General features: G+C 38.8%; 1 protein-coding gene across 5 annotated transcripts in view; it reads right to left on the bottom strand.

Moving 5' to 3' along the window:
* The window catches only part of UTRN (utrophin), a 316,563-nt gene that overhangs the window by 266,868 nt on the left and 25,607 nt on the right, over positions 1-24,088 (bottom strand). For all 5 annotated transcript variants that reach the window (XM_053382087.1, XM_053382090.1, XM_053382092.1 and 2 more), the window contains exons 2-6: positions 9,200-9,261; positions 3,731-3,823; positions 2,907-2,984; positions 1,903-1,995; positions 1,050-1,222 (exon numbers count right to left, since the gene is read on the bottom strand). In XM_053382087.1, coding sequence (XP_053238062.1) covers positions 1,050-1,222; positions 1,903-1,995; positions 2,907-2,984; positions 3,731-3,823; positions 9,200-9,261 — 499 coding nt within the window. The remainder of the gene's footprint in view (positions 1-1,049; positions 1,223-1,902; positions 1,996-2,906; positions 2,985-3,730; positions 3,824-9,199; positions 9,262-24,088) is intronic.

The raw sequence follows: 24,088 nt of genomic DNA, 5'->3' as shown, positions 1-24,088 counted from the left end.
TAACACAAGGGGGCTTGTGAAGAAGGCGCAGCAGAGACTGTACTTTTTGAGAATTCTAAGGAAAAACCATCTTCCGCAGAAACTGCTGCTTGCCTTCTATCACTGTGCCATTGAGAGCGTGCTCACTTATGGCTTATGTGTGTGGTACGGAAGCTGTACTACCCAGGACAGGATGGGGTTGTGCAGAGTTGTTAAGGCAGCAGAGAGCATTGTTGGCTGCCCACTCTCCACCTTAGAGCAGATTTATGCCACAAGGTGCCATAGGAAGGCACTGGACATAGTAAAAGATCCACTGCATCCTGGTCACTGTCTCTTCGAGCTCCTGCCGTTGGGACAGAGATACAGGACGATGAAGACAAGAACGAGCCGTCTTAAGAACAGCTTCTTCTCCAGAGCGATCTCGGCCCTGAATGGGAAGCCTGGACTTTGAAAGTCATCTAATCTTCCTTGCTGTACTATACTGTATTGTTTTAATTAGTGTTTTTATGGAGCAGTCAAGTAATTTCGTTGTCCCCGAGAGGGGGTAATGACAATAAAGATGATATTAATTATTATTATTATTATTATTAATGCATCTATGAATAAATAGTGAGAAGGCACAAGATAAACACATGGAAGTATTAGTATTGAGCTGAGATTTCTTTTTTAAAAAAAACCAAAAAAATGTTTTCTTACTTTCCCATGTGTGTTTTTAAAAAGTAAAAACAAAGAACATACATTACTGGCTTTGACTGTTGCTCATCACTCAAACATAGTAACCTCAACATTAAAAAAGCCACTCAACTTTCTTTCCAGCTAACATATGCCAAAGTGGGCATTAAAACAATTCCAAGTATTTTTTTTACCTTATTGAGAACTGAGTGTAAGCTTTGTGCTCTTTAGGAAAATGTTGTATTGGCAGTTTTCTTCTATTGTCATTTGTTACTGCCATTTTTTAAAAAAAATAAAAATGCATCACTTAGCATTAAATTTCCTTACCCACCTCAGGACAAAGAAACTGCAGGTGCTTATTTCCTTAGAACAGTAGCATTTGGCAAAGAGCTACCTACTTGTGCCTGTGGATCACAGCGTTGAAAGCAAGCCCATCTGCCCAGCTTGTGGTGAAGTTCAAAACGTTGACCTCACTGTAAGGCCTAGTAGACTGTCGCACCCAGCTCAGGAGGATCTTCTCACTATTTGTTTGCTGCAAGTCTGACATTATATCTTTCATGACATCTTTAACCTGAAAGAAAGCACAAAAAGGTTTTCAAGTACATATACACAAAACAACTGCCCAAGAGTACACAGAGCCTCTGAAAACAAGATTTCCCAAACCTACGGATCACAGCGTTAGCATAAAGGACAGTGACCCACAATCAGCCACATGAAAGAAGCATATGTAATTGTATTTGTTCATATTCATCCTTCCCATCTGTCCCCAACTCCATTCATTTCCAGAATTTATATTGCAGGCTCCCTGAACCTGACATCTTTCTTTTCTCCCTCCCCTATGCTTCCAGTGCCAGTACAAAACTTGCACTAGTGCCCCTTAAGCTGGAGATACAGATGTTAACGATACTCAGCTAGTACTTTCCCTAACTATTGGAACCTATTTTACCAGTTTCTTGGCCAGCTAAGGAGATCCAAGAACACCACAGCCTATTCCGTGTGTGTGTGTGTGTGTGTGTGTGTGTGCGTGCATGCATGCTGGTGAGTAGCACAAAGTTTTGTCAAATGGTTTATTACTATTAGAAGAGAGCTACTTTTCAAGTCGTTTCCCCTCTCCCTGGGGTCTCAGGATTGGTGGGATTGGTTGGATAGATGACATGTAAGGGTTGCAGCAAAAGAAAAACTGCAGATGTGTTCCATTGCTAATTAATAATTCACTTGAAAGGACTGAAATAAGGTATCAAGGTCGCTCACCTGCCAGTGCAAAATTATACTCCATAACAAGCCAAGAGTCAGTTTGTGATTTCCATCAACAATGTCTGTCCCTCCTATGTTCACCAGCTCCACCTGGAACACACATTCAAGTATCATTGCTTTTATTCCAGTCAACACAATTCACTTCTTTAGCCTAGCCATTTTTGCAAAGAAATAGTATAAGCTATATAACTGGATGATTTAATCCCGCTTCTAGGATGTACAAGAAGCAGGCATTAAATGTACAAATTCTAGGAGATATGCACATTCTTATATTCAAGTTTGAAATTAAAATGTCTCCCCCCAATCAAGTTGTCCCTAGAGATCGTCATCAGTGGCAACCAAATATTTATCTGGTGGCCAAAAGCAACAGCCTCTAGGCAAAGGCTTCCCCCAGTTCTAAAAGCAGATTTTGGGGGAAATGTAAAGGAAGGCAGGGCAGAAAAACTCTCTCTTTAAATCAAGAATTAAATTCAGATCCAAACCTTTATATGTATAAACAGTACAAAAGTAGACAACATTCTTATTTGTGCAATCACTTTTTAGCTTTCCGTTGTTATTTTTAAAAGATAGTTTTTTCTGATGCAGTTCAGGAGACTTGATAACTATTGATAAAAAGTCTATAGAAAGTAAATTATAATTTGACTCAGCCCCTCAAAATAAGTTAGCATTCTATCCATCAATGATGCCCAAAGGCATTCAGGAACAAGAAATACAAGTTCACTTCTTGGGGGAGAAATTATCTTCTAATTATAAGTGAAGTATCATTACACATTCTCAACTGCAAAGTATAAACTACTATGGGAACCAAGTTGTAAGCATGTTGAATTTTATGAAATTCTTCTTCCCAAGCCTACCCTGTCACCACCAAGACTTTTCAGGCTGGAGTCTAATTGGTAGTTAACTAATTTTAATTCATAGTTACCTTCTCTTGTCCTGTTTCAGGGGCACTGAACATTCAAGGGCACTGAACTTCTAAGTAAACATTTATTTTAGAAACTTACATTGTTCTGATGTAAAACTTGAAGTACTTTGTTGACATTATTCAAGGCATGGACTCTTGTGGATCCACGTTCTTTCAGCTTCAAATAACAAACAATTTTCAGATATAAGAGGAGAACTAAGATCACAAATTTTCCTTTCATTGTATGATATTTAACAAATAATACTCTCCAGAAGATCAAGAAAGACCAAACAGAATTTCTGAATACATTCTGAATACATGTATTAAATCTAGCCAAATGTATATCCATTTATTTTAGCCAAGCTATGTAATTATAATTCTAGATGATATACATTGCTTATGGCAGCTTGAACCAACTATTTTTAATGGAAGACGACTGAATTAGGCGTACACTGGTTGCATTCAGATGTAACAATAGAAACTACAGACATGTACTGTAGCAATCGTCAGGTTCACATACATTCCCCTTCTCTTTTCCTTCTCTCCTAATTTAGGTATGAAGGGAAGAAATTGTCTAACTCAGGCTAGGGGCTCATCCTGCTATGAACTTTCTTCTGCTGAAAAAAAATGCAGTGGAAATCGATCAGAGGAAATTTGCATTGATTGTTCAGCATAACTGATTAGATTAAAAAATGTTGCCATCACATATTTAAATTTATTACATCTGCAAGAACTAGAAATCCAAGAACCACATGCAAGTTCAAACTGATGCAAAGAACATAAACGCACTGACTTTGAGTGTGCTCATTCATAAACTATAGGCAAAGACCTGCAAAATATTCTAAATAAGTGAATGATGCCACTCTAACTAGACACGCAACATTTGAGTTAATTTTCTTCGTGTTGGAAGAATGCTTTGCTTACCAATGGATTTCCTGTCAGTCCTTCTAAAAGGTCCAAAAGCCTCCTCCCATCTCGGAGATCTGTGAACATATCCTTTATTGGTGGTTTTCCACACTATAATACAAGATACGTTTTAGAATCATTATAAAATGCTCCAAAAAAGGGAAGTTTGTAGGTAACTTAGTTCCCATCATGCATAATATTTAGTTCTATAAACACACAAAGAACAAAATGCCACAAATATAAGATGTAGCCACAGTCTGACCAATTTCATCTCAATTTTTTCTCTCTCTGCATATGTTCAAGCTTTCCAGATTTCTCAGTGAAATTATTTATATAGACCAAAGTGCCACGAAGGTGGCAACCACTACATAACCTCCCAACAATCTATTTAAAGCAACTATCATCCATTGTCTTCACAGTCTTGATCTGCTATGAAATTATCATGCAATAATTTTCACCTGGAAGAGTAGATTCCAAATTTTTCACCACTTACGGTTGTCAGAAACACACAGAGAAAGCCTACTAAGCCTTGCTATACTGGCCTGTAAGTCTTGCAGGGAAATGTGCCTAAAATATACCTGTAAATGCTACCACACCACAAAACACTTTTAACACTGACAGTGTAAACCAGGGATGGGAAACCTGTGACCCTCTAGATCAGGACGGTCCAACTTTTCATACCAAGTGGGCTTCAATAATATTTCAACACAGAACCCATAGGCCACACACTACTTGTCAGGTGGGGGTGGGGTGAGGGGGCAAGAGAGAGAGGCCAAAATTTGATGCCCCCTCGCGTTGTCCTCCCAAAGCCAGATAACCAAGGAACTGGGCTTTGGGAAGAAGACACAAGACTCTGGCAGAGTCCTAGAGCCCTCCCACCTCCTTCCCGAAGCTGGGAAAGCCCCAGATAGGCTTTGGGAAGGAGACTGGAAAACTCTAGGACAGGGCAGGCAACCTAAGGCCCATGGGCCACAAGCGGCCCACAGGGGTCGTTTAACCAGCTCACAAGCCGCCCCCAAACTGAGCAGCCCACTAAACCGGTGCGGGGGCTCACTTCCGTGGCGCCGGAAATCGCATCTGCGCAGACGCAGACCCCAAAAATCGTATCTGCGCAGATGCAGACGCCGGAAATCATGGGCACTTACACGTGCCAACGATCTGGCCCATGGAGGGATCTCTGATGGAGTGAACTGGCCCAGGCGAGGTAAACCTTGCCGACCCCTGCTCTAGGACCCTGTCAGAGCATTTGTGCCTCCTTCCCAAAGCCCACCGCCTCGCTTACCCGGCTTTGGGAAGGCAGTACAAGGGCTGCAGAGGGGGGCAGTGCACAAAAAGCCTCGAGGGTGCCATGTGCTGGACCACCCTGCTCCAAATGTTCTTGGATTAAAACAGGTATCATCACTAATCACTGACTCTGCTTGGCTAGGTAGGACTAATGGGAGTTGGAGTCTTGGGGGGCAGGGGGAACACAGTTTTAACAGCCCTGCTGGAAGCAGAGATACAAACATTTAGGATTAAGGTGTGAAGATAATAGTCATAAACTAGTAGGAACCCAAAGTCATTCTTTAAACGTACAATTAAAGTGGTACCTCGGGTTAAGAACTTAATTCATTCTGGAGGTCCGTTCTTAACCTGAAACTGTTCTTAACCTGAGGTACCACTTTAGCTAATGGGGCCTCCCGCTGCAGCCGCACCACCGGAGCACAATTTCTGTTCTTAACCTGAGGTACTATTTCTGGGTTACCAGAGTCTGTAACCTGAAGTATCTGTAACCTGAAGAGTCTGCAACCCAAGGTACCACTGTATGGGCTACATCCACAAAATGAGAAAAAACACACAGCTGACAGAGTCGTGGTCCATAAGAAGGCAGGGCAAGTGGCAAGGCAAGATACAGTACATCTGAAGCACATCCAGCTCCTTAAAGCTGAGCTTACTAGGGGCACACGAAAAAAAAATGGGAAGCATTGGCTTATTTCAGCTGTTCTGTGCTGTAGGTATTCCTTCTCACTTCTCCCATTCCACATATTGTTATATGATCTTTCTTCCACAGAGAAACAAGCTTGCAAGTTTCTATGTAACACTAATTTAGCAGCAAGTTCAAGAAACAGTCTTAGTATAGGGACAGAAAACAAATTTCTGCTTCATCTTACATAATCCGTATTATTTACTTTCGTATTTGGACCAAGATTTTTCCATATCATGCCCCCAAGTCATGGGAATTTGATGTGGGAACCATTCACAAAGCAGAAAGGTCACTCTGCGGGGTCGGAAGAATTTCAGTAAATGAAACTGAGCATATTTTTTCCAGTATCTAAATTTAGAGCACCAACTTTATTCAGAAATATATTTATGTAATAAAAGAGAACTTGTGTTTTTTCTATTTGTATTGATGCTAGAAACTATATGTAATTCCTTTGTAGGCATTTGCTTTGCTGAATCACTTCTATATAATTATATAAGTTAAATTAGTCCACGTTCCTCTTTTATACCAATCTCACATTTAAGGGGGGGGGAGAGACTTGCAAAGCCATGAAGCAGAAGCAGATGCAAAAGACAATGTGCTGTGCCTCAATTTTTTTAATAACTCTGCAGGCAAAATACACTTTAAACAAGTGTTTCTCAAATTTGGGTACCCAGCTCCTGTTAGACTATATATTCATTTTGAATATATATAAAGTAGTTATCATACAGATGTGGTCCACTGAACTGCAAATTATTATCTTTGTCTCTTCTTTTGTTCTTTATGGCAGGATGGTTTTTGTCTTCTGCACCAAAATAGTTATAACTTGATTACTTAGCTCAACAAGTACCTGATTTTTATGAGAACAAACCTACAATCAATTTTCTCCCTATAAAAAATGTAACAGCAGCAAAACTACCAAAGCAACTTTCAATGTAGCCGATGATACGAAGAAGCAGGTATTCTACAATGCACAAAAACTATTGAAATATACACACAACTGAGGTCCAAGCAACTTGTGAAGTAATTATGCTATTATGATGTCTATAAAACTGCTACAGATGTCATCAATTTCCCTGATTACTTTGTTTTATATAAAAATTACAACATAATCCTATTTTCCTTTAATATATACATTCAGAAGGTGAACAATGAATACACGATTAACATTGAAAAGCAATTAAAGCATCCAGTAACTAAATTAAAATGTTTTAATAAAATTCTCATGGTTCACATATATAATTTTATAAAAGTGACGTAAATCATCATCACACCACACACACACACTCATTCTTACTTATTGGTACTTCTCTATCAACAATATCCTAATGATCCCAGTGCTGATTTCCAGATATTAAATTTTATGCCACAAAAATATTAGTTGTTTTGTTGATTGTTATTGCTTTCCTGGTGATTTTTTAATTGTTCTATATTATTTGTGCTCTGTTTGTGATGTTCTGTTATGCCAGGGGTAGGCAACCTAAGGTCCATGGGCCAGATCCAACCCAATCGCCTTCTCAATCCGGCCTGCAGACGGTCCAGAAATCAGTGTGTTTTTACATGAGTAGAATGTGTCCTTTTATTCAAAATGCATCTCTGGGTTACTTATTCGTTCATATGTTTTTTTCCAAAATATAGTCTGGCCCCCCCACAAGGTCTGAGGGACGGTGTACCGGCCCACGGCTGAAAAAGGTTGCTGACTCCTGTATTATGCTATTGTTATTGTTATTGTTTGTAAGCCACTTTGTGATTCATTTGAATGATTATATTTCTATTCCACTTTACCATCAATCAATCAAATCACTGCAGGGGAGGAAACTCTATTTGCAGCAGGAAGCAATCAGAATTAAAAATGTTTGCTGCTAATGGAGCATGTTTCCTTTGCAGGCACAGATGCTCCACATGCAGGAAGTAGTTCTGCAGCAAATGGCTTTCGAAAGAAGCCACGAATCAGCTGATTAAAATGCCTATTTGCTATCCTGCCTCCCTTCCCTGTTAGGAAATACAACTTTTCAATTCTAAAATGTAACCCAATATAATTTTGTGAAGCAGGAAACAGTCAAACAAGAAAGCTAAAAAGTGGGGACTTTGAACTGTTCTAGAATAACTCTACAATTCTTCAGCAGCTTATAATGCTCAGAAATTGGCAGTTGTACTTGATCAGAACGCAAGTTCACTGAATGTTTTCATAAAGTCGAATTGTGACAGAGCATACAGAAAGGCAATCTTCAAAATCCATTTTAATGCATTCAGGATATTGCAAGCAGAATCTAATTATAATATGACAACATCAAATTCTCCGGATACTGCTATGGACAGAACTATGACTCCTGGCATATGAATGAATTTAATCATGCGTCACAATTTGTTTTTGTTTTGTTTTTGAAAGGATATTAGCTCGACAATTCTGCTGCTGTTGTTGTACAATGCCTCTTCACAGTGGGAATGCAAGAAACAGTACCGTAAGGCAGACTTCTCCAACCTGGTGCCCTTCAGATGCTTCAAACTATAGCTGTGCTAGCTTGGAGGAAGTTGATGGGAACTGTAGTCCGAAGCATTTGGAGGGCACCAGGTTGGGGAAGACTGGTTAGTGGGGGAACAGGGATGCCCCAGATCCCTTGGTGCCAGATTTCCTCCTATAGAATCTTGGGTGCTGGGTTTAATCAGAACTGACAGGCGGAGCTTGTTTTTCTGCCAGCTAGATAGAGGGGCAAAGGGAGATGATTGCCCCACCATTAACCTGTCTACAAGACAAAAGACTCCACAGGCAATAGAGGGGGAGGTTGCCAAGGCAATGTGGGCACTGTGTCACAAAGTTAAATTGTCACCTTTTAAAGCTAGGCATGGAATAGTGTGGAAAGGGGGAGAAGCTGCTTGGCAAGGGGTTTTCTGAGAAGGAGACGCAATAAAAAGGTAGAACTTCATGTGAGAGCTGAAGGTCAAGACCATCTTGTCGTGCTGGCTGAAGGCAGGCTGAGACCGAGACATCTTGGGATCCAGTGCTGTACTGCTATGGAGAACATGCCCCCCTTGAGATGTGAAAGCCTCTAAACTCTAAACTGAAAGCTTCCGGTGTAAATGTGTGTAAAATAAACCATATTTCTTAAAGACATCACAGTCTCGGCTGTGCCTTGTTTCCCAACGGAAACACAATCCTGCGTAACCGTCTCGAAACCCCTGGAATCTGGCTACCACTCAGCAGAGATTGGGGGTGGCACACAATCTTTATAACATTACAGATCACTCTGCGGATGTCTAAGAAAATTGTTTAGCTTATTAGGGATGATCTGAAAAGACTATGCATTGTAACCCATATAACAGTAGTAGTAGTAGTAAATGTATTATCTGCCCTTCACCCAACAAGTCCCAGGGTGGGCTACAACAATTTAAAATTCAGTGTTAAAAACACTAAAGAAGAAGAAGAAATAAGTCACAGGGAAATGGTGTTTCTTGAAAATGCACATCTTGGCTGTCAAAGGCTAGGGTAAAGGATATATATACGTATCAGGTTTTTAAGCCACCCTTACCTTAGAAAAGCGAGCATTTATCCATTTTGTGAAGGTTTTCTTTTGTACGTCATTGTGCTCATCTAGAAATTAAGGAAATAAAAGACATAAAAATATATTTCTCAGACTTGCTAAATGTCACTCATCAATCATCATTATTTTGAGGAACTACCCTCAATTAAGAAAAAAACTGATTCCAGTCTCACTTGGAAGCAAAGGGTTGAGAGGACCTCTTAGAAATGATTTTCAGGGCAGGGGATCATCTATCAAAATTCTAGAGAGACGAATATAGAGATAAACCTGAACAAGCACCATACTTTTTCATTAACTTAGTTTGATTTAGCAGGTTTTTATATGACTAAATGGAAAAAAATCCAAAGTGTTTTACTATTTGTTAAAAACAAATGGCAACAAAAACAGACATTAAAAACAGTTGACATAATAATCAAAAATAGATAAAAACAATAGTTTATAAAAAAATATACCTACACATATTGAAATTGCATGTCTAGATTGACTTGCTTAAACAAAAAGGTTTTAGCAGGTATTGAAAGTATAATGAGGAGGCCTGCCTAATATTAACAGCCAGGGCATTCCTGAGACTAGGTGCTGCCACATTCAAAAGATGGATTTACTTGCAACTGTACAACCATCCTCATGCAGCACTTGGAAAAGTCCCAGTTCTGCAGATGAAAGCAGTTCTTCAAGTAAACTGGTCCCAAACTGCTACGGGGCCTTATATACTCATTATTAGTAAAATCCAAAAAATGTAATTGTTGCTGACAGATTTAGTTTGTTTTTCCTTCTAGAAACCAGATTTCAGATAGTTTTCAGAAAGGAACTGTCAAAGTCCTCTCTCAAGAAGCTATAAAGGAAAGCTTACAGTTTCTCCAGCCTACATAATTACTGAAATGCAGCAATATTGGGCCAGTGTACCTGCAAGTAATAACTATAGTAGGATCAGTCTACACAAGTATGTGTTCACTCTGTGTAAAAAAATAATAATAATCATGAATCAGTGTTATGCTAGCACCTACAGTAATCTGACTTAATGCAAACTGTTATGTTTTCTAAATTATTATTTACAACCAGATTCAAGAGCTGGATAACAAATGCACCCTGGTTAGCGGCTCCTTTTGGAATACTGCACACGTTTTTGCTTACTCCATCTCAAAGAAGTTATGAAAGAATACAGAAAAGGGCAGCTGTCAAAACGAAGGAGTTCTATACAAGGAAAGGTTAAAGAATACAGCCTTACTTTATATAAATAGGGTGGTTGACATTATAAACATCTATCAAGTCATGAATGGCTCCACTGTATGCATCGTTTCTGTGCTGATCAACTCCAAGTAAATTCAGATACCAACTTGGAATCAGAGGAATGTGCCCTGGGAATGTGGTCTTTTTCTCTGCAAGCAGCACTTATCTCATTCTATTTACATTTTCCTTCTCCTGAGACTGAGTCAGAGGGGAAGGTGTAGTAAGCTCTAATTAGCTGTTTATTGAGAGCGGATGGCACGGTGCTCTAAACCACTGAGCCTCTTGGGCTTGCTGATCAGAAGTTCAGCAGTTCGAATCCGTGCAACTAGAGTAAGCGTGTGTTGTTCTGTCCCAGCTTCTGCCAACCTAGCGGTTCGAAGCACACCAGTGAAAGTAGATGAACAGGTACTCCTGCGGCGGGAAGGTAAAAGGCATTTCCGTGCACTCTAGCTTCTGTCACCATTTGCTAGGTTGCAATTTCTCCTTTGCTTTGACACAATATTCATATATCCCTAAAGCTCCTCCTTTTACTAAACAAACGTCTATGCTAACGCTTCAGAGAATAAGGCAAAGCAACATGTCTTGCAAAAGAATATGTGCTGGAAAAGTTTCAGATGTTTAAACTGCTTTTGACATCACCCACTACACAAAGTCACAAAAAGGTCAACATTCTTTTTAACTAGTTCTTAAAACTGTCCTTTCCTTTAATTGCTGAAAATGAAATTTTTACACTAAGGAATTTAGAAATAAAAGGAGGAATTAGCCTGTGGGTTTTCAATGAGGCACCAGGAATGTAGCAGAATTACAAACTTGCACTTGCGTGCCTTTGGGGATTTGTACTACTGTGGGTACCTCAAACTTATTCATAGGTCTTCCAGTGGGAGCATGAGAATGGAACAAGAAAAAATATATTTGTTGTTTACTAAAACATGTATATCTTGCCTTTCTACTTCACTTCATCAAATCTGGCCCTCTCTGGAAAAAGTTTGGACACCACTGGTTTAAGTCAATAGCTTTCATTGCCTTGCTTACTTAAGGTGAAAAACAGCTGAATGAGAAAGTCATTATATCTTCACTAAGTATATTTACAACGTTATATTTAAGCACTCTCCCAGTAGCCATAAGTGTTAAAGAATAGTATTCAGGCAAGTTAGTGAACTGATACAGGGTGTTTGTGTGAAGTGTTCTGCGTCAAACACAGAAATCAAGTGGAGTACCAGAGGAAGGACAGAGCTTTCTGTCCCTCCTCTGCCAGTCTCCAACAGGCAAGTAAAAGCAAAACAAAGCCTGCAGGACATTCGTGACACAAATGCCCCAAACCTGAATTTGACCCCATTCTCCATATCTAAGAATTCAACTGAAAGCAAACATGCAAATTCTGACCTCCATTCATATTTCCCCCTGTAATTAATACACAGCTTAAGGTTCCTTTTTGTACAAATATGACAAAGGAGGAATACTAAAAAGGAAGAATGTGTGATTGCGCTCTCCAGATTTTGTTTGTTTGTTTGTTTGTTTTCAAGTAGGTTCTATGCTACACACAAACATGGCAGCCAGCAAGAGGAGGTTGAAAAGGAACATCTTATGACAAGCACCTCTCTTACTCTCCTGCCCTGTATTGCTGTGGTATGTTACTTTTTGACATTTGAACAATATATCAACAGATTATTGCAGGCCCCTTTTTTCTAATTAATCTTCCATTAACCTCAATGGATTAGCTGTCAACTGAGCCAACTAACCTCTGTGCTGAGTTCCCTGCTTGATTAACTATCATGGTTTGGGGGAATCATATATTCTGCTCTGCCTACTGAAGCTATGGCTGAAGATGCATTTCCACAGATGGAAGATGGCTTCAGCTCACTGAAGGGCTGCTGTACACTTAGTACAAAGCACTATATGAGAAAAGTGCAGCTAAATACAAAAGTAGATGTTCTACTTACGAAAGCACACCCGTACCACGAAGCATTGTGTCCTGCTAGAACAGTGTTGTGCAAGTGTTTGAAGAACACTGCTCATATCCTTTCCCCTCTCCTTTGGATCCAACTTTTTTTTTTTTTTGGTAGTGCATTGTAACACATGTTTATCCAGTGAAAACAATGCTGAATCTGAAAGTGGTAAAGCATTAAAAACCTTTTGTTTAAGCAGGTCCTATTCTAGTTAAGTAGGGCAACTCATTTAATAACACACTACAGGCAGTTAGATTATCTAGTAAAATCCACTGATGGGAGAGAGCATTTCTTTGGAGAGAAGATGATCCTAGGCAGCCTACGCAGGTCCGGATTTCAACGAGATATTTCATGAGCACATCATTCAAACTGGATACACACATTCCAACCTCTGTATTGCATTATGTGCTCGGGGAGAATTATAGGAAACATGAATGAACATCACTCAACTGTTTGTGGGATTTTGTTCAGCCTGTAACCGATGGGAGGGGTATGTATGAATGAATGAATGAATGAATAAATAAATAAATAAATAAATACTATTATTATATTTAACCATATTAAATAGAGAGACAGAGAGATATATCCAAAACCCTTTTTAAATTAGAGCATTCATCATTGCTAGATCAGTGACAGAGTCATCCAGGCCAACATCTTATTCTCCAAAATAACCACAAGATGCCTCTGGGACAACCACAAGCAGGACATTAAAGCAAAGAGCTCCCATACAGCAGCTGAACTCAGTGGCCTCTGAACAGGGAGGTTTCATATACCTATCACTGCTGATAGCCTAATCCCATTTTAAATCCCTTTAAAGGCCAGATGCAGAATTTACTGTACTGTCAAAGATAGGAATCAAAGCTAAATGAGTTTCTATCTCTCTTATGCTGGCTCACAAATCAGCTTAATTCACATCACATGCTTTTTTTAAAGCATGAAATACATTTTTAAAATTTCTCACAGAGCAGAGCATACAACTTTAACCGTTTAAAAAGCCAGAATAAAAAACCATTTGATTTCACTTAGTATTTTAATATTTGTATTCTGCTTTTCCAACAATAATGTTGAACTCAAAGCAGCTCACCCTAGTAACATTTAAAATTAACATTACGGTAATTGTGATCATATCAAAAGAACAAGAGTATATAAAAGAAGGCACAAATTAATCAAACAATACAATTCAGTACAAACTCCTAATGATTCAAAATATCAGAAAATGCTGCTGAGCCCTAGCCCTGTGCCAGCTGGTAAACTCTCTCTGGAAAGGGACTTCTTCATCTGGTGTTGCAGCAGCATACTCCCAGGCAGTAATACCTTTCATAGTTAAATTTTTTAAATGCTATTTATACAGCAGTAGTTAAAAGCATCTGCAAATGTTCTCGTATCCTATTTTTGGAAGAGCTATGAAAATTATACCCAATTCAGATATAATTTTGCCAAATACTCTTGTGTGTGTGTGCACGCATGTACAAAATGTTCAGCTTGCACTAAAGTCCACTTATCAGCCAATCCCAAATCCAGAGGCATGTCAGTTGCACTACAGAAATCCCTTATCTCAAGATGTTGCTTGCATCAAAAGGCCTTTCAGATTTGAACAGGACAAACCCACGCCCCCTACACCTGATATCAATGATTACCAAAGGTTGTGGTATGATATATCATAATTATATGTACCGGTACTTATTTATTCAATAACTTTAAAAAGCAGCTATGAGGTTCAGCTAAGGAGAAAATGCTTGGCACACTCAGCGTTCTGCACACACAACTTCTGTCCAGTGATCGTGGCTACTCCTTGTATCAGACAAAAATGACTTCCAGACACATGCCAATTCCTTCAAACAAGGAGTGGGCCATACGCATGTACCCAAGGTTTTGTGAGTTCTTTTTGCAGAATGCCACTCATGCACAAAAACAAACAGCATTTAAGTGCCGTAAGAAAGAAATGGGTGGGAAAAATCTGCAAAGTAGCAGTGAAGTGACAAGCAGCAGCCTCCTGGAGAGACTGAGTAGGAACATACAGCTCTTCTGCTTAAAAAGAGTTTAACAAAAGGACTGGGTTTCTCCGATTACCACCTTTTCTGTGCAAGCAGTTTATCTAGAAACCCACAGTATGCACAATTCAATAGGGGAAATAACTTGCCAAAAGGACTGAACAAATAAGAGCCCCAAAGCCTTAGTAATGCCTATAATCAGATAGCCGCATAACTATGTGCCTTCTATTCATGTCATGTTGGCCATTATTACACCTCAAGCTTTTAAAGTGGCAGAAAGAAAGAACATAAGATGAATATCAGCATAACCTTACAAAAACATGGGGAGTTAAGTTGCGCTCATTGAATAAGTGGGGGAGGGAGGGAGGCCTGCAGTTTAAGCATTTGTATTATACAAGTAGCTAGAACTACTTGAAAAGCAAGCTAGTGGAACTGTATCTTGTCCACTGTTACCTTTAACATGGTTACATGTTTACATTCCATAGGCATTTTAATTCCACTGTGATGAAAGATTTTTGAAGCAAACCTGTGCTACAAAACAATTCTGAATCCAGTTTGAAAAATAAAACCCCACCGTGGGCTGGCTGCCATGAATCTAGCCCGGAGAGGTTCCTGTTTCCAAATGAGATTGTCTCTTGTATATTGAAAGGTTCAAACCCATTCTTTTGCTATCTTTAATCCTAACTACTGCCAGCCTAACAGACATTATGTAATAATAATTCAGCTAATTTTCCCATTAACTTTCCGTTAACCACTTTCCTTCCTGCTTACCTCTCAATTTCTCAACCATGTTACATAGTCTGTAATCATCTAATAGCTATGGCAACCTTTATTTGTTATCAGGATTTATATCTATTGAATGTAAAATATCCAAGGCGGATTGCAAGCTAGAATCTGGGGCAGGGGGGCAAATATCAGTGACAACATTCTAAAAAATAATGTGCAGAAATCAGCTTTCAAAATAAGTTTACTGAGACAGGTTTTAAAAACCCCGATTCTTCTGTATGCTCTTCAAAAGGCTACCCCACAATTGTGCACAGTACACAATTGTCTAATCTAGAAGTGAACAGAGAATAAAATAACGGAGGTCAGGTCTGATTTCTGGTTTCTTCAACAGAAATGCAGTTGGCATAGAGGACAAAGGTGGTAAAAGGCACTCATGGCCACACTTGCCATCTAGTCCTTCAGGAATACCTCCACATTACAAGCCTGCTACTTCAAGGAGAAAACAACCTTCAAGACAGATGTTGAATTGCAATTATATTCTTCTATCTTTCTAGCCCTTTTGAAAACATGTGTGCTGTGGGATGGGGTGGCTGTAAAAGGGGATATGAACTTGAAAATATAACATCTTGTCCTGAACTAAAACCAAACAGGGCCCTGCTGGATCAGACCAAAAGCCTACTTAGTCCAGCATCCTGTTTGCCACAGGAACCAACTAATGAGCAGCACAAAAACTGCACATGAGGGCAACTGAAATCATGTTCAAGCAAGATTTCAAGGGAGATATTCTGCATTTTTATCTGTCCTGAACATAGGTAACAAATTTGAATCATGCATCACAGTCGTCAGGGTTACTGCATTACAAACAGGTAAGGAAACAGGTTACTGCATTTACCACCAGGTAAGGAAATCTAAAACTGCAACTAAAATGCTCAAAAGGCCTTTTACTCTGCTTTGCAAAGCACAGTTCAATTGGTCTTGTGCACACGTCACCCTCCCTGGCAAAAGAGTGGTAGCAACTGAACTGGGCTTTCTACAAAGCAAAATGAATGTGTTCAACAACTTTCATTCCAATATTCCAAGATATTACATTCTATTTGCATCTTTACTGTCCCCCTTAAACAGGTGTTTAGACACAGTTAGTAATCAAATCTGAAATACAGAATTTCACCCTGAACATGCATACCAAATTATCCTGCAATATGTCAATTTTTAGAGCTTTCATGTTGCAAACATAAAAAATACAAAGTTAGCAAATCATACGTTGAACAGGAAAAAAATGGGTTGTTTTTCTAAACCCACCTTGTAACTTTTTGTATTTTATTCCAGGACTACTGTTTCAAGACTATTGTATATGTAAACCTAGGGCAAATGTAAACACAAAAGCAAACACTGAAACACAATGTGGGGCAAATAGTATTTATTTTATATACAATCAACAAGAGGTTAAATCTTGCAAATTAACAGAGCCCTTGCCAGCTCTTACATACAGAGCCAAAAGTAAAAATCTTTTCAACACATTCTAGAAAAGCCTTTAGTCATTTATTTTCATTATTTATGTCCTTCAGTAACAGACATTCTCTGGATAGTTTACAAGTAAAAAATCCCATAATATTTAAAAATCCAGTAGGAAAATAAGATTGAAAACAAAGAGAATAAAACCATCATGTCACTCTGATGCAATGAGATCAAGATCTGTGCTACATTAAAGACTTATTTACTGCAGTATGAGTTTTCAGAGGCAAGAACAAATTCCGCCAAATACTTCTGGCAGGGACTCTTAAGACTACTGCTACTTAATCTTGTATACAAATATTTAATCTTTTGGCAGATTTAAGTAACAAATAAAGGATTTGGAAGGAGTAGCTCAGCAGATATTAACACAATATGGAGTGAGAGTAGCTTAATAATTTAGAGCTATAAAGAACCTACTTTTAAAAGGAGGGGAAGAAGTATATCACTTTAAGCCAATGAACTTTTTCCAGTATTAAAAAACATTCTACACTTTAAATACCATTTTGAGGGTGAGTTGCCACAGAGATGAAGAAATAAAACTATTTTTTGTGCAATGTTATTATCCAAGTTGTGTATGCAGCCTGCTTTACAATATCAATTGGATTTATATACAGTTCTAATCTTGAAACAAAACCACAACAAAACAGATTTAATATTACTACACTGAATGGGACTACTTCAAAGGATTTAGCATCCTATATAGTAGTATCTGAGTACTAACAAAAAGGTATTTGTTACAGAGACAATTGTTGCCATATTGATCTGTACACATCAGGTGCAACATAGGTCAATGACATGTTTTTATTGAACCAATTTCCATCTGTATAGAAGCAAGTTTCCAAAAACATCAAATTACTTAAGTGAAGAACTGCATCAACAGACCATTACCGGCAGAGCATGGAAGTTCTCTAAATATATCAATTGTAAGCATAACAATGTCTATCAACTAATACATTGTGTAGCACATGATAGAAACATTTATCAGCTTTTTAGTGCTTAAAAGTTAGACTAAATATTCAGACATAGTGGTTTCTCTCCCCCTGCCCCCCCCCCAAAACCCCCACAGATTTACAAATGCCCCCATGTGGCAAGGAATTATTTCCATTAGACACATACATATTAAATATTAACTTTTCAAAGTATAGTAGCAAACCACATGACCACAACAGCCAAATATTAGTTACTTCAGACACCCATGCACCCAACATTCATCATTTGTGCACAACGATCTGTGTCGTCTAATAATGAATCCCAGATTTGAAAAGTCCTGATCTCCTCCTGTCCACCATTTCACCCAAGGAAGACAGGCACATCCTTCCCACTAAACTCAAAAAATAAACAAGAAAAGGACAGGTCCTGTCTGAAGGAAAGATTGAGAAATTCTAGTGGAAATCTTCACCAGCAATAACCACAACATTTTCCCCTTCTCCAAGAGGTGTCTATCATCACCTCAGATACCCAAAAGTGTCTGTCTGTCTGTCAGCCACCCAACCCCCACCTTTCCTTAAGGTGTTTAAAGACTACCTAGCAAGTGTGACCAGTGCTCTGATTGGCTGAAAAAATGCCAGCTTACAAAGAGGGCTGTGGCAACTGACCATGCATCTGAGATTGCTCAGGAGAAGACCAGAAGTCTGTTGCAAGCAGCAATATTAGGTTTGATAAAAGGAACCTTGTTGTTTCAAATCCAGTTTCCTTATTCTGCTTTGACCACCTATCTTCCTCTCTTCCTTTTTATTCTTAATACAATTTCATAATAAAACTGTTGAGGTCTTAAGCATGTTTATGCCAAACTCTAGGGTTCTTGTAATCTCCCACTTGCCTAGCTGCTGGAAGCATGCTGCTTGGGGGAAAAGAGTGGGGTTTCATGGGGGAAAGAGCAGACTGTCTGAACCCCAGCTTGGGGAAGGCAGCTGTTTTTCCTGATAACTTGAGAGGGATTTGACTAAGAAGTGCAACACACATGGTGCACCCTCCACTTCTTTGCCAAATCCCTCTCAAGTTATCAGGAAAAACAGGGCTAACATCCATGCTAGATCTCCCAGAATTCCTTCCTGTCTAGAGTGTTGAAGGAGGGTGGTGACAACAAGTACCAAATAGTTTGGGAGGCAAGTGACCTTTCTTGCATGGCAGTTGTGCAAGGAGGGGTGTACGCAGGCTCTCCTGGCCTCCCCCTTCCAAGCTTTAGTATTCTTAGAGGACTGTTTTAAGGCTAGCCCACCTTACATTCCTGGAGATTCTTGGAGGAAGAGTGGGGTTACAATGTAACAAGCCTGTCAACTTGATTTGTTTAATTAAAGTGACTCTTCTGTTACAGAGAGGGGGAACATATGGCCCTATAAATGGACCAACTGGTGTAGTGGTTAAGAGCGGTGGGCTCGTAATCTGGTGAACCAGGTTCGATTCCCCACTCCTCCACATGCAGCTGGTCACACTTCTCTGAAGTCTCTCAGCCCCACTCACCTCACAGAGTGTTTGTTGTGGGGGAGGAAGGGAAAGGAGAATGTTAGCCGCTCTGAGACTCCTTCGGGTAGTGATAAAGCGGGATATCAAATCCAAACACTTCACTCCTTCTTCATCCATGAACTCACTATTTGGGATCGATAAGAGTCATAGCAAGATCATCTAAAAGACACCACATTGGCTGCCCCTGCACCAGTGACTTAATTAGATTTATATTGTTAATTCACCATGAAAATGGAACAAGTTATAAGTCGAAATAAAGCAATATAATCAAGTTCATTGAATCATGATAAAACTAATCAATTCAGAAGATGGTTAACAGGCAGACTTTTTTATATATAAAATATGTTTCCAGGTACTTTTCTCCCTCAACTTTGCTCAGCAAATTCTGTTCTGCCTTGAAAACAACTTTGCCTTTGTAATCTACAATTTCGGATGGGGTGGGGTGGATTTTTATTTTAAGCCTAAAACTGAGAAATGCTTGCTGGCGCCAGGCAAGCCCTGCTTCCACCCACACAGATTATTTTTGGAAGATCAGCTTTTCACTTTCTATAACCACAGATCAAAGTGCATTGTGTCATACTGCTAACTACCTGATTGCATTTGACTAGTACAAACAATGTTTAGGCTGCAATCTTACTAGGAAAGGCAGAACAACGCAAATGTGCCTTTACTGGAACCCTAACAGTCATTTCTCTTCTCTCCCTGCCTATCACACTGATGGACACTTAGCTAGTTACTGTAATAAACTTAGGGAGGAAGACATATTAATAAGCCACATAAATGCTCCTCATCTTTGCTTAGATCATATTGCTGAGTACAGTGGAGCCAATCCCCTTTTAATAAATACTAGTTGTCTGTCAACACAGATTTTGTTAAACAGAAGACACTCCTATGCAGACAGAGATAAGGAAAAAAAACCCTTAATTAACTTTGCTGTAATATGATCCACATTCCAGAGTTTTATTTAGATGCACCACAGATATGTCATTTTCAAGGCATCCATCTCTTACACTGTCTCAAGCGTGGCTATAAAAAGCAGTATTTTTGTCCCATTATTATTATTTCTTAAAAGATTATTAATGCTGCCTTTCCTTCCTCGCTTTTACTATAAGAACTTAGTTTACTGTGGTAAAGATATTTGATGCTTCTTTCCTTTTTATGAATGAAGTTAAACTATCAACTGCTCCTAAAATATTTTTATTGAAAATACAAAATATATTGAAGAAAATTGAAGAAAAAACTTTTTGTATTTATTCAGTTTACATACAGATATCATATTCATTTTCAAGTGAAGAGTCCTCCAAGTGCTTTCTATCAAAGTGGAAGGGCACAGTTTGATGTAATTAACATTACATCCTGATTTCTGGATGTTTACTCAGAAGTAAGTCCTACTGTATTAAATGGGCCTTAATCGCAGAAAGCCTGTGACCTTCTAGATATTGCTAGACTACAACTCCCATCATCCCTGACCATTGGCCCTACAGGCGGGGGCTAAAGGAAATTGGACTACAACAGTATCTGGAGGGCCACTGGTGTTGCCTTCAGGCCAATTCATTTGCAATGCTAAACCATAATTTAGCGCTATGTGGATAAGCTTCCAAAGAATTGGGCTTGCAAGCTTCCTCCTCTTGTGCAGCGTGGAAGAATACAATGTCTGTTGAATTGAGTTTATTCAAAAGAAAAAACTCTGAAGTCCACGGCTGGACAATACCTTTATTAGAACCAACCCAAATATAACAAAATTGTGACATACTTTCAAATTCTCCATAATTCTTCATCAGGCAAAGCCCAAAGCAGGGAGCAGAGGTGTGAAGAACAAAAAAGGTATAAAAATTAGGCTGGTGGTGCAGCCACAAAGACTGCTTGTATACTCCATTCCAAGACACAAGATTGCAGGCTCTGTTAATCCCTCCAAAATGCTACAGGTATCAGGTTAGACACCTAGGATTTTGGGATAAAGAAGAAATGGCCACTGACCATTTCTGTAAAAATGAGTTCTGACTTGTTCTATCTCATGCCTTAAATGCAATACACATTAGTGGGTAGGCAGAGCGTTGAGCTAAGGAGAAACACAGCATCTTTAATCTGTGTACTGTACTAGGTAAAAAATAGTCAACTGAAGTTAAATTATTGCCTAACAGTTGGAGAGGATGCAACCCTCAAACTGCAAAGTCCATCTCCAGGTAACAGAAAAATTCCTCTGATTATAGATTCTGCTCTAAGTAGTTAGCTTCCCTATTTCTCAAGGCACATAAAAAGCAAAAGTAGTCATACTTGTCCATAAGAAAAAAAAAACACAGCTGAGTGCTGTCCAACTTTGGATTTAGGCATTTTCCCCTTGTACCTTATGCAAGTTCATTGTGTTAATTTACATCTCCTTAACAAAACAGAACTGAAAAATTAGTTTATGTTTCAAATACTGAGGCGTCCACAACCTGTTTGATAAAAAATATGTAAATTTTGATAGAAGGGTGTTGATTTTTCTTCACCCACTTTCATTTAAGGTCCTCAGATAGGGAAAAATCACTCAAATAAAAATTTAACATCGCACATTCTAAACATTTGGACAATGACTCATCTCCTTCCTTTCTAACACAATTACAGTTTTGAATCCACTGAGAAGTTCTTATGACAAACTGGTCTGGCTCACTTTTTGGAATTGCTTGCTCAGATGGATGCATTTTATATAATGGGTAACTGGTCTCCATCCACACAATCCACAAGATTTCGCTTAACAGTATTCAATTAAAGTAAACAGTTTTATGGAAGTGAGAGTGCATCAGAAGGCACAAGGCAACCTCCAACAAAAAGTCAAGCCAATTTAGAAACACACAACAATGACTCAAACAAAAGGACACATTTATATTTTCATATACATCCATAAACAATTACAAATAATTTAAAGTAATAGAACAAAAGAATAAAGTGACCCATTTCAAGTTCTTTAAAATTACTTTTTGAATTACGCCTAAGTGTTCCAGCACCAACCCTCTATTCAATAACAGCTTGTTCTGTCATGATAACATGAGCATGCTTACGTTCAAGTGTGTGATTCTGTAAGTTAGTACTAAGGCAAGCTCTTCTAGTTTGCTACCAATTGCTTTATTTTCCTGACCTTATTCGTATACCAGCACTGCAAGGTATTCCAAAGAGCACCGTCAGGTTTGAAACAGCTGCAACAATGTTAGTGAGCGCATCCACATAGGACCTATCCTGCAATATCTGCATCACTTGCCAGTTTGCTTCCAATAACGATTCAAAGTGTCGATGATAACTTTTAAAGCCTTAAATGGCTTGATCCCAGGATACTCAAGGACTGCCTCCAAGCTTTTATCAGAATGCCCTTCTCTGTGGCATCAGGACAAGGGATAGGGCATTTTCGGCGGCTGTATGAATGTTACGGAACACCTTTCAACACAAAGTGGGGATGGCCTCTTCACTGGTGTTCCAATGCCTGGCTTTTGTATGCTTGGGTCATTTTAACTTGTGATCTCCTGCAAGGTGTTGTTTTTAAAGGGACGTTATTGCTGTTGTTTTTATTGCATTTTACATTTTAATTTATTTTACTTTGCTGTGATTTTAAACATTCTGGGTGGTGCATGGGCACTAGAAGGATGGAAATAAATGACAGAAATAATAACAAAGGAAGATTTCTAGGGACTCCAGGCAGCTTCTGTCCCAGCCTAGCTACTTGGGATTCATTAACTAAAGATGTGGAATGATGAACACATGAACCAAGCCATCAGAGCTACAAGCCAAAATTAAATGTAACAAAATATAACAGGTAGATTTCTACTATAGGTATGTGGAAAGTGCAGAAGAGGAAGGCAGAGTTCAGCTGTGCATGCACAGAATAAAACTGCAGAGTTGGATACAACCATATGTCTTTTAAAATAGGCAATGTGTTATTGCATAGAAGAATACACATGGTACAGCAGTGGCTCAGTTATCTAAAGTATACAACTGTAAAGCATTGCACATTTCTGAGTGGAAGGCAAGTGTCAAGACAGGATCATGTTAAGGTTCGAACTTCCACAAGTTCTGACAAGCAAAATTATCATACAACTATGAAATGCAGGAATGTCTGGGTTTAGAAGAGACTACGTTGACATTTATAAGCCTCCAGCAATTGAGCTTGAAGGCCAGTTAAAACAGTTTCCCGCCAACACCTGCTTTTACTTACAATTTCTCAGTGTTATTTCATTGGAAAAAATTATTTCTCTTTAAAACACATTTTTCAGATTCTTACCCCACAAACATTTAAGATTATTAAATGTTAATATTATTTCTGTTAGATTTTGCATTGCAGTGCATATATTGCAGCCGAAAAAAGGGGTGGTGAAAGTACTTCTAAAAAGTTTAGCCATTGGATGCAACTCTAAATCTCCTTTCTTAAAAACAAATTATTTCCAGATCCAATTCCAAAACTCAGTTACTTCCAGAGCTTATATTAAGAGTGCAGTATTTCTAATTATTTTGGAGAAAGAAAGCACAGTTGTCAGGCAAGTTTAATGCTTAGGTCAGAAAATTATGCCTTCCAGCTGTGGTTTGGAGGCAAATAATGTCAGTGGCAAGGAAAATTAGATATATAAAAAGGAGAATTCCTGGATGCCATGATCCAAGTACTCATTGGTGAGAGAACCCCAGCAGAGATTTAAAATCACAAAATATGAAGCAAAGTAAAGTGTGGAAATGCACCCTTCTAAGTTCCTTCCAAAATTCTCCTCTTCCCCTAGCATGGGGGGGGGGGGAAATCCCATGTTTGGCAAGTTTAAATTGGTTTACTTACAAGCTCCATGAAGGTCAAATTGATGTGCTTTTCCATACAGCATTTAGAATACACAGGCAGTAAAACTTAAGATTAGTAACAGTAGTGAAAGTTGCTAAATTATTGGTATAGGAACACAAGAATGGCTTGTAAGAGCCATGTGGTCTGAGGTTCAGCAACCAGCTCAAAACCTATTCATATGTTGAGCTTCTCAGGTAGTCATATTTTGATGTAATGTGTGAAC

This window comes from Podarcis raffonei, chromosome 3 (assembly GCF_027172205.1).
Source record: "Podarcis raffonei isolate rPodRaf1 chromosome 3, rPodRaf1.pri, whole genome shotgun sequence".
Lineage (NCBI taxonomy): Eukaryota > Metazoa > Chordata > Lepidosauria > Squamata > Lacertidae > Podarcis > Podarcis raffonei.
This window is presented reverse-complemented; position numbering and strand designations above follow the sequence as displayed.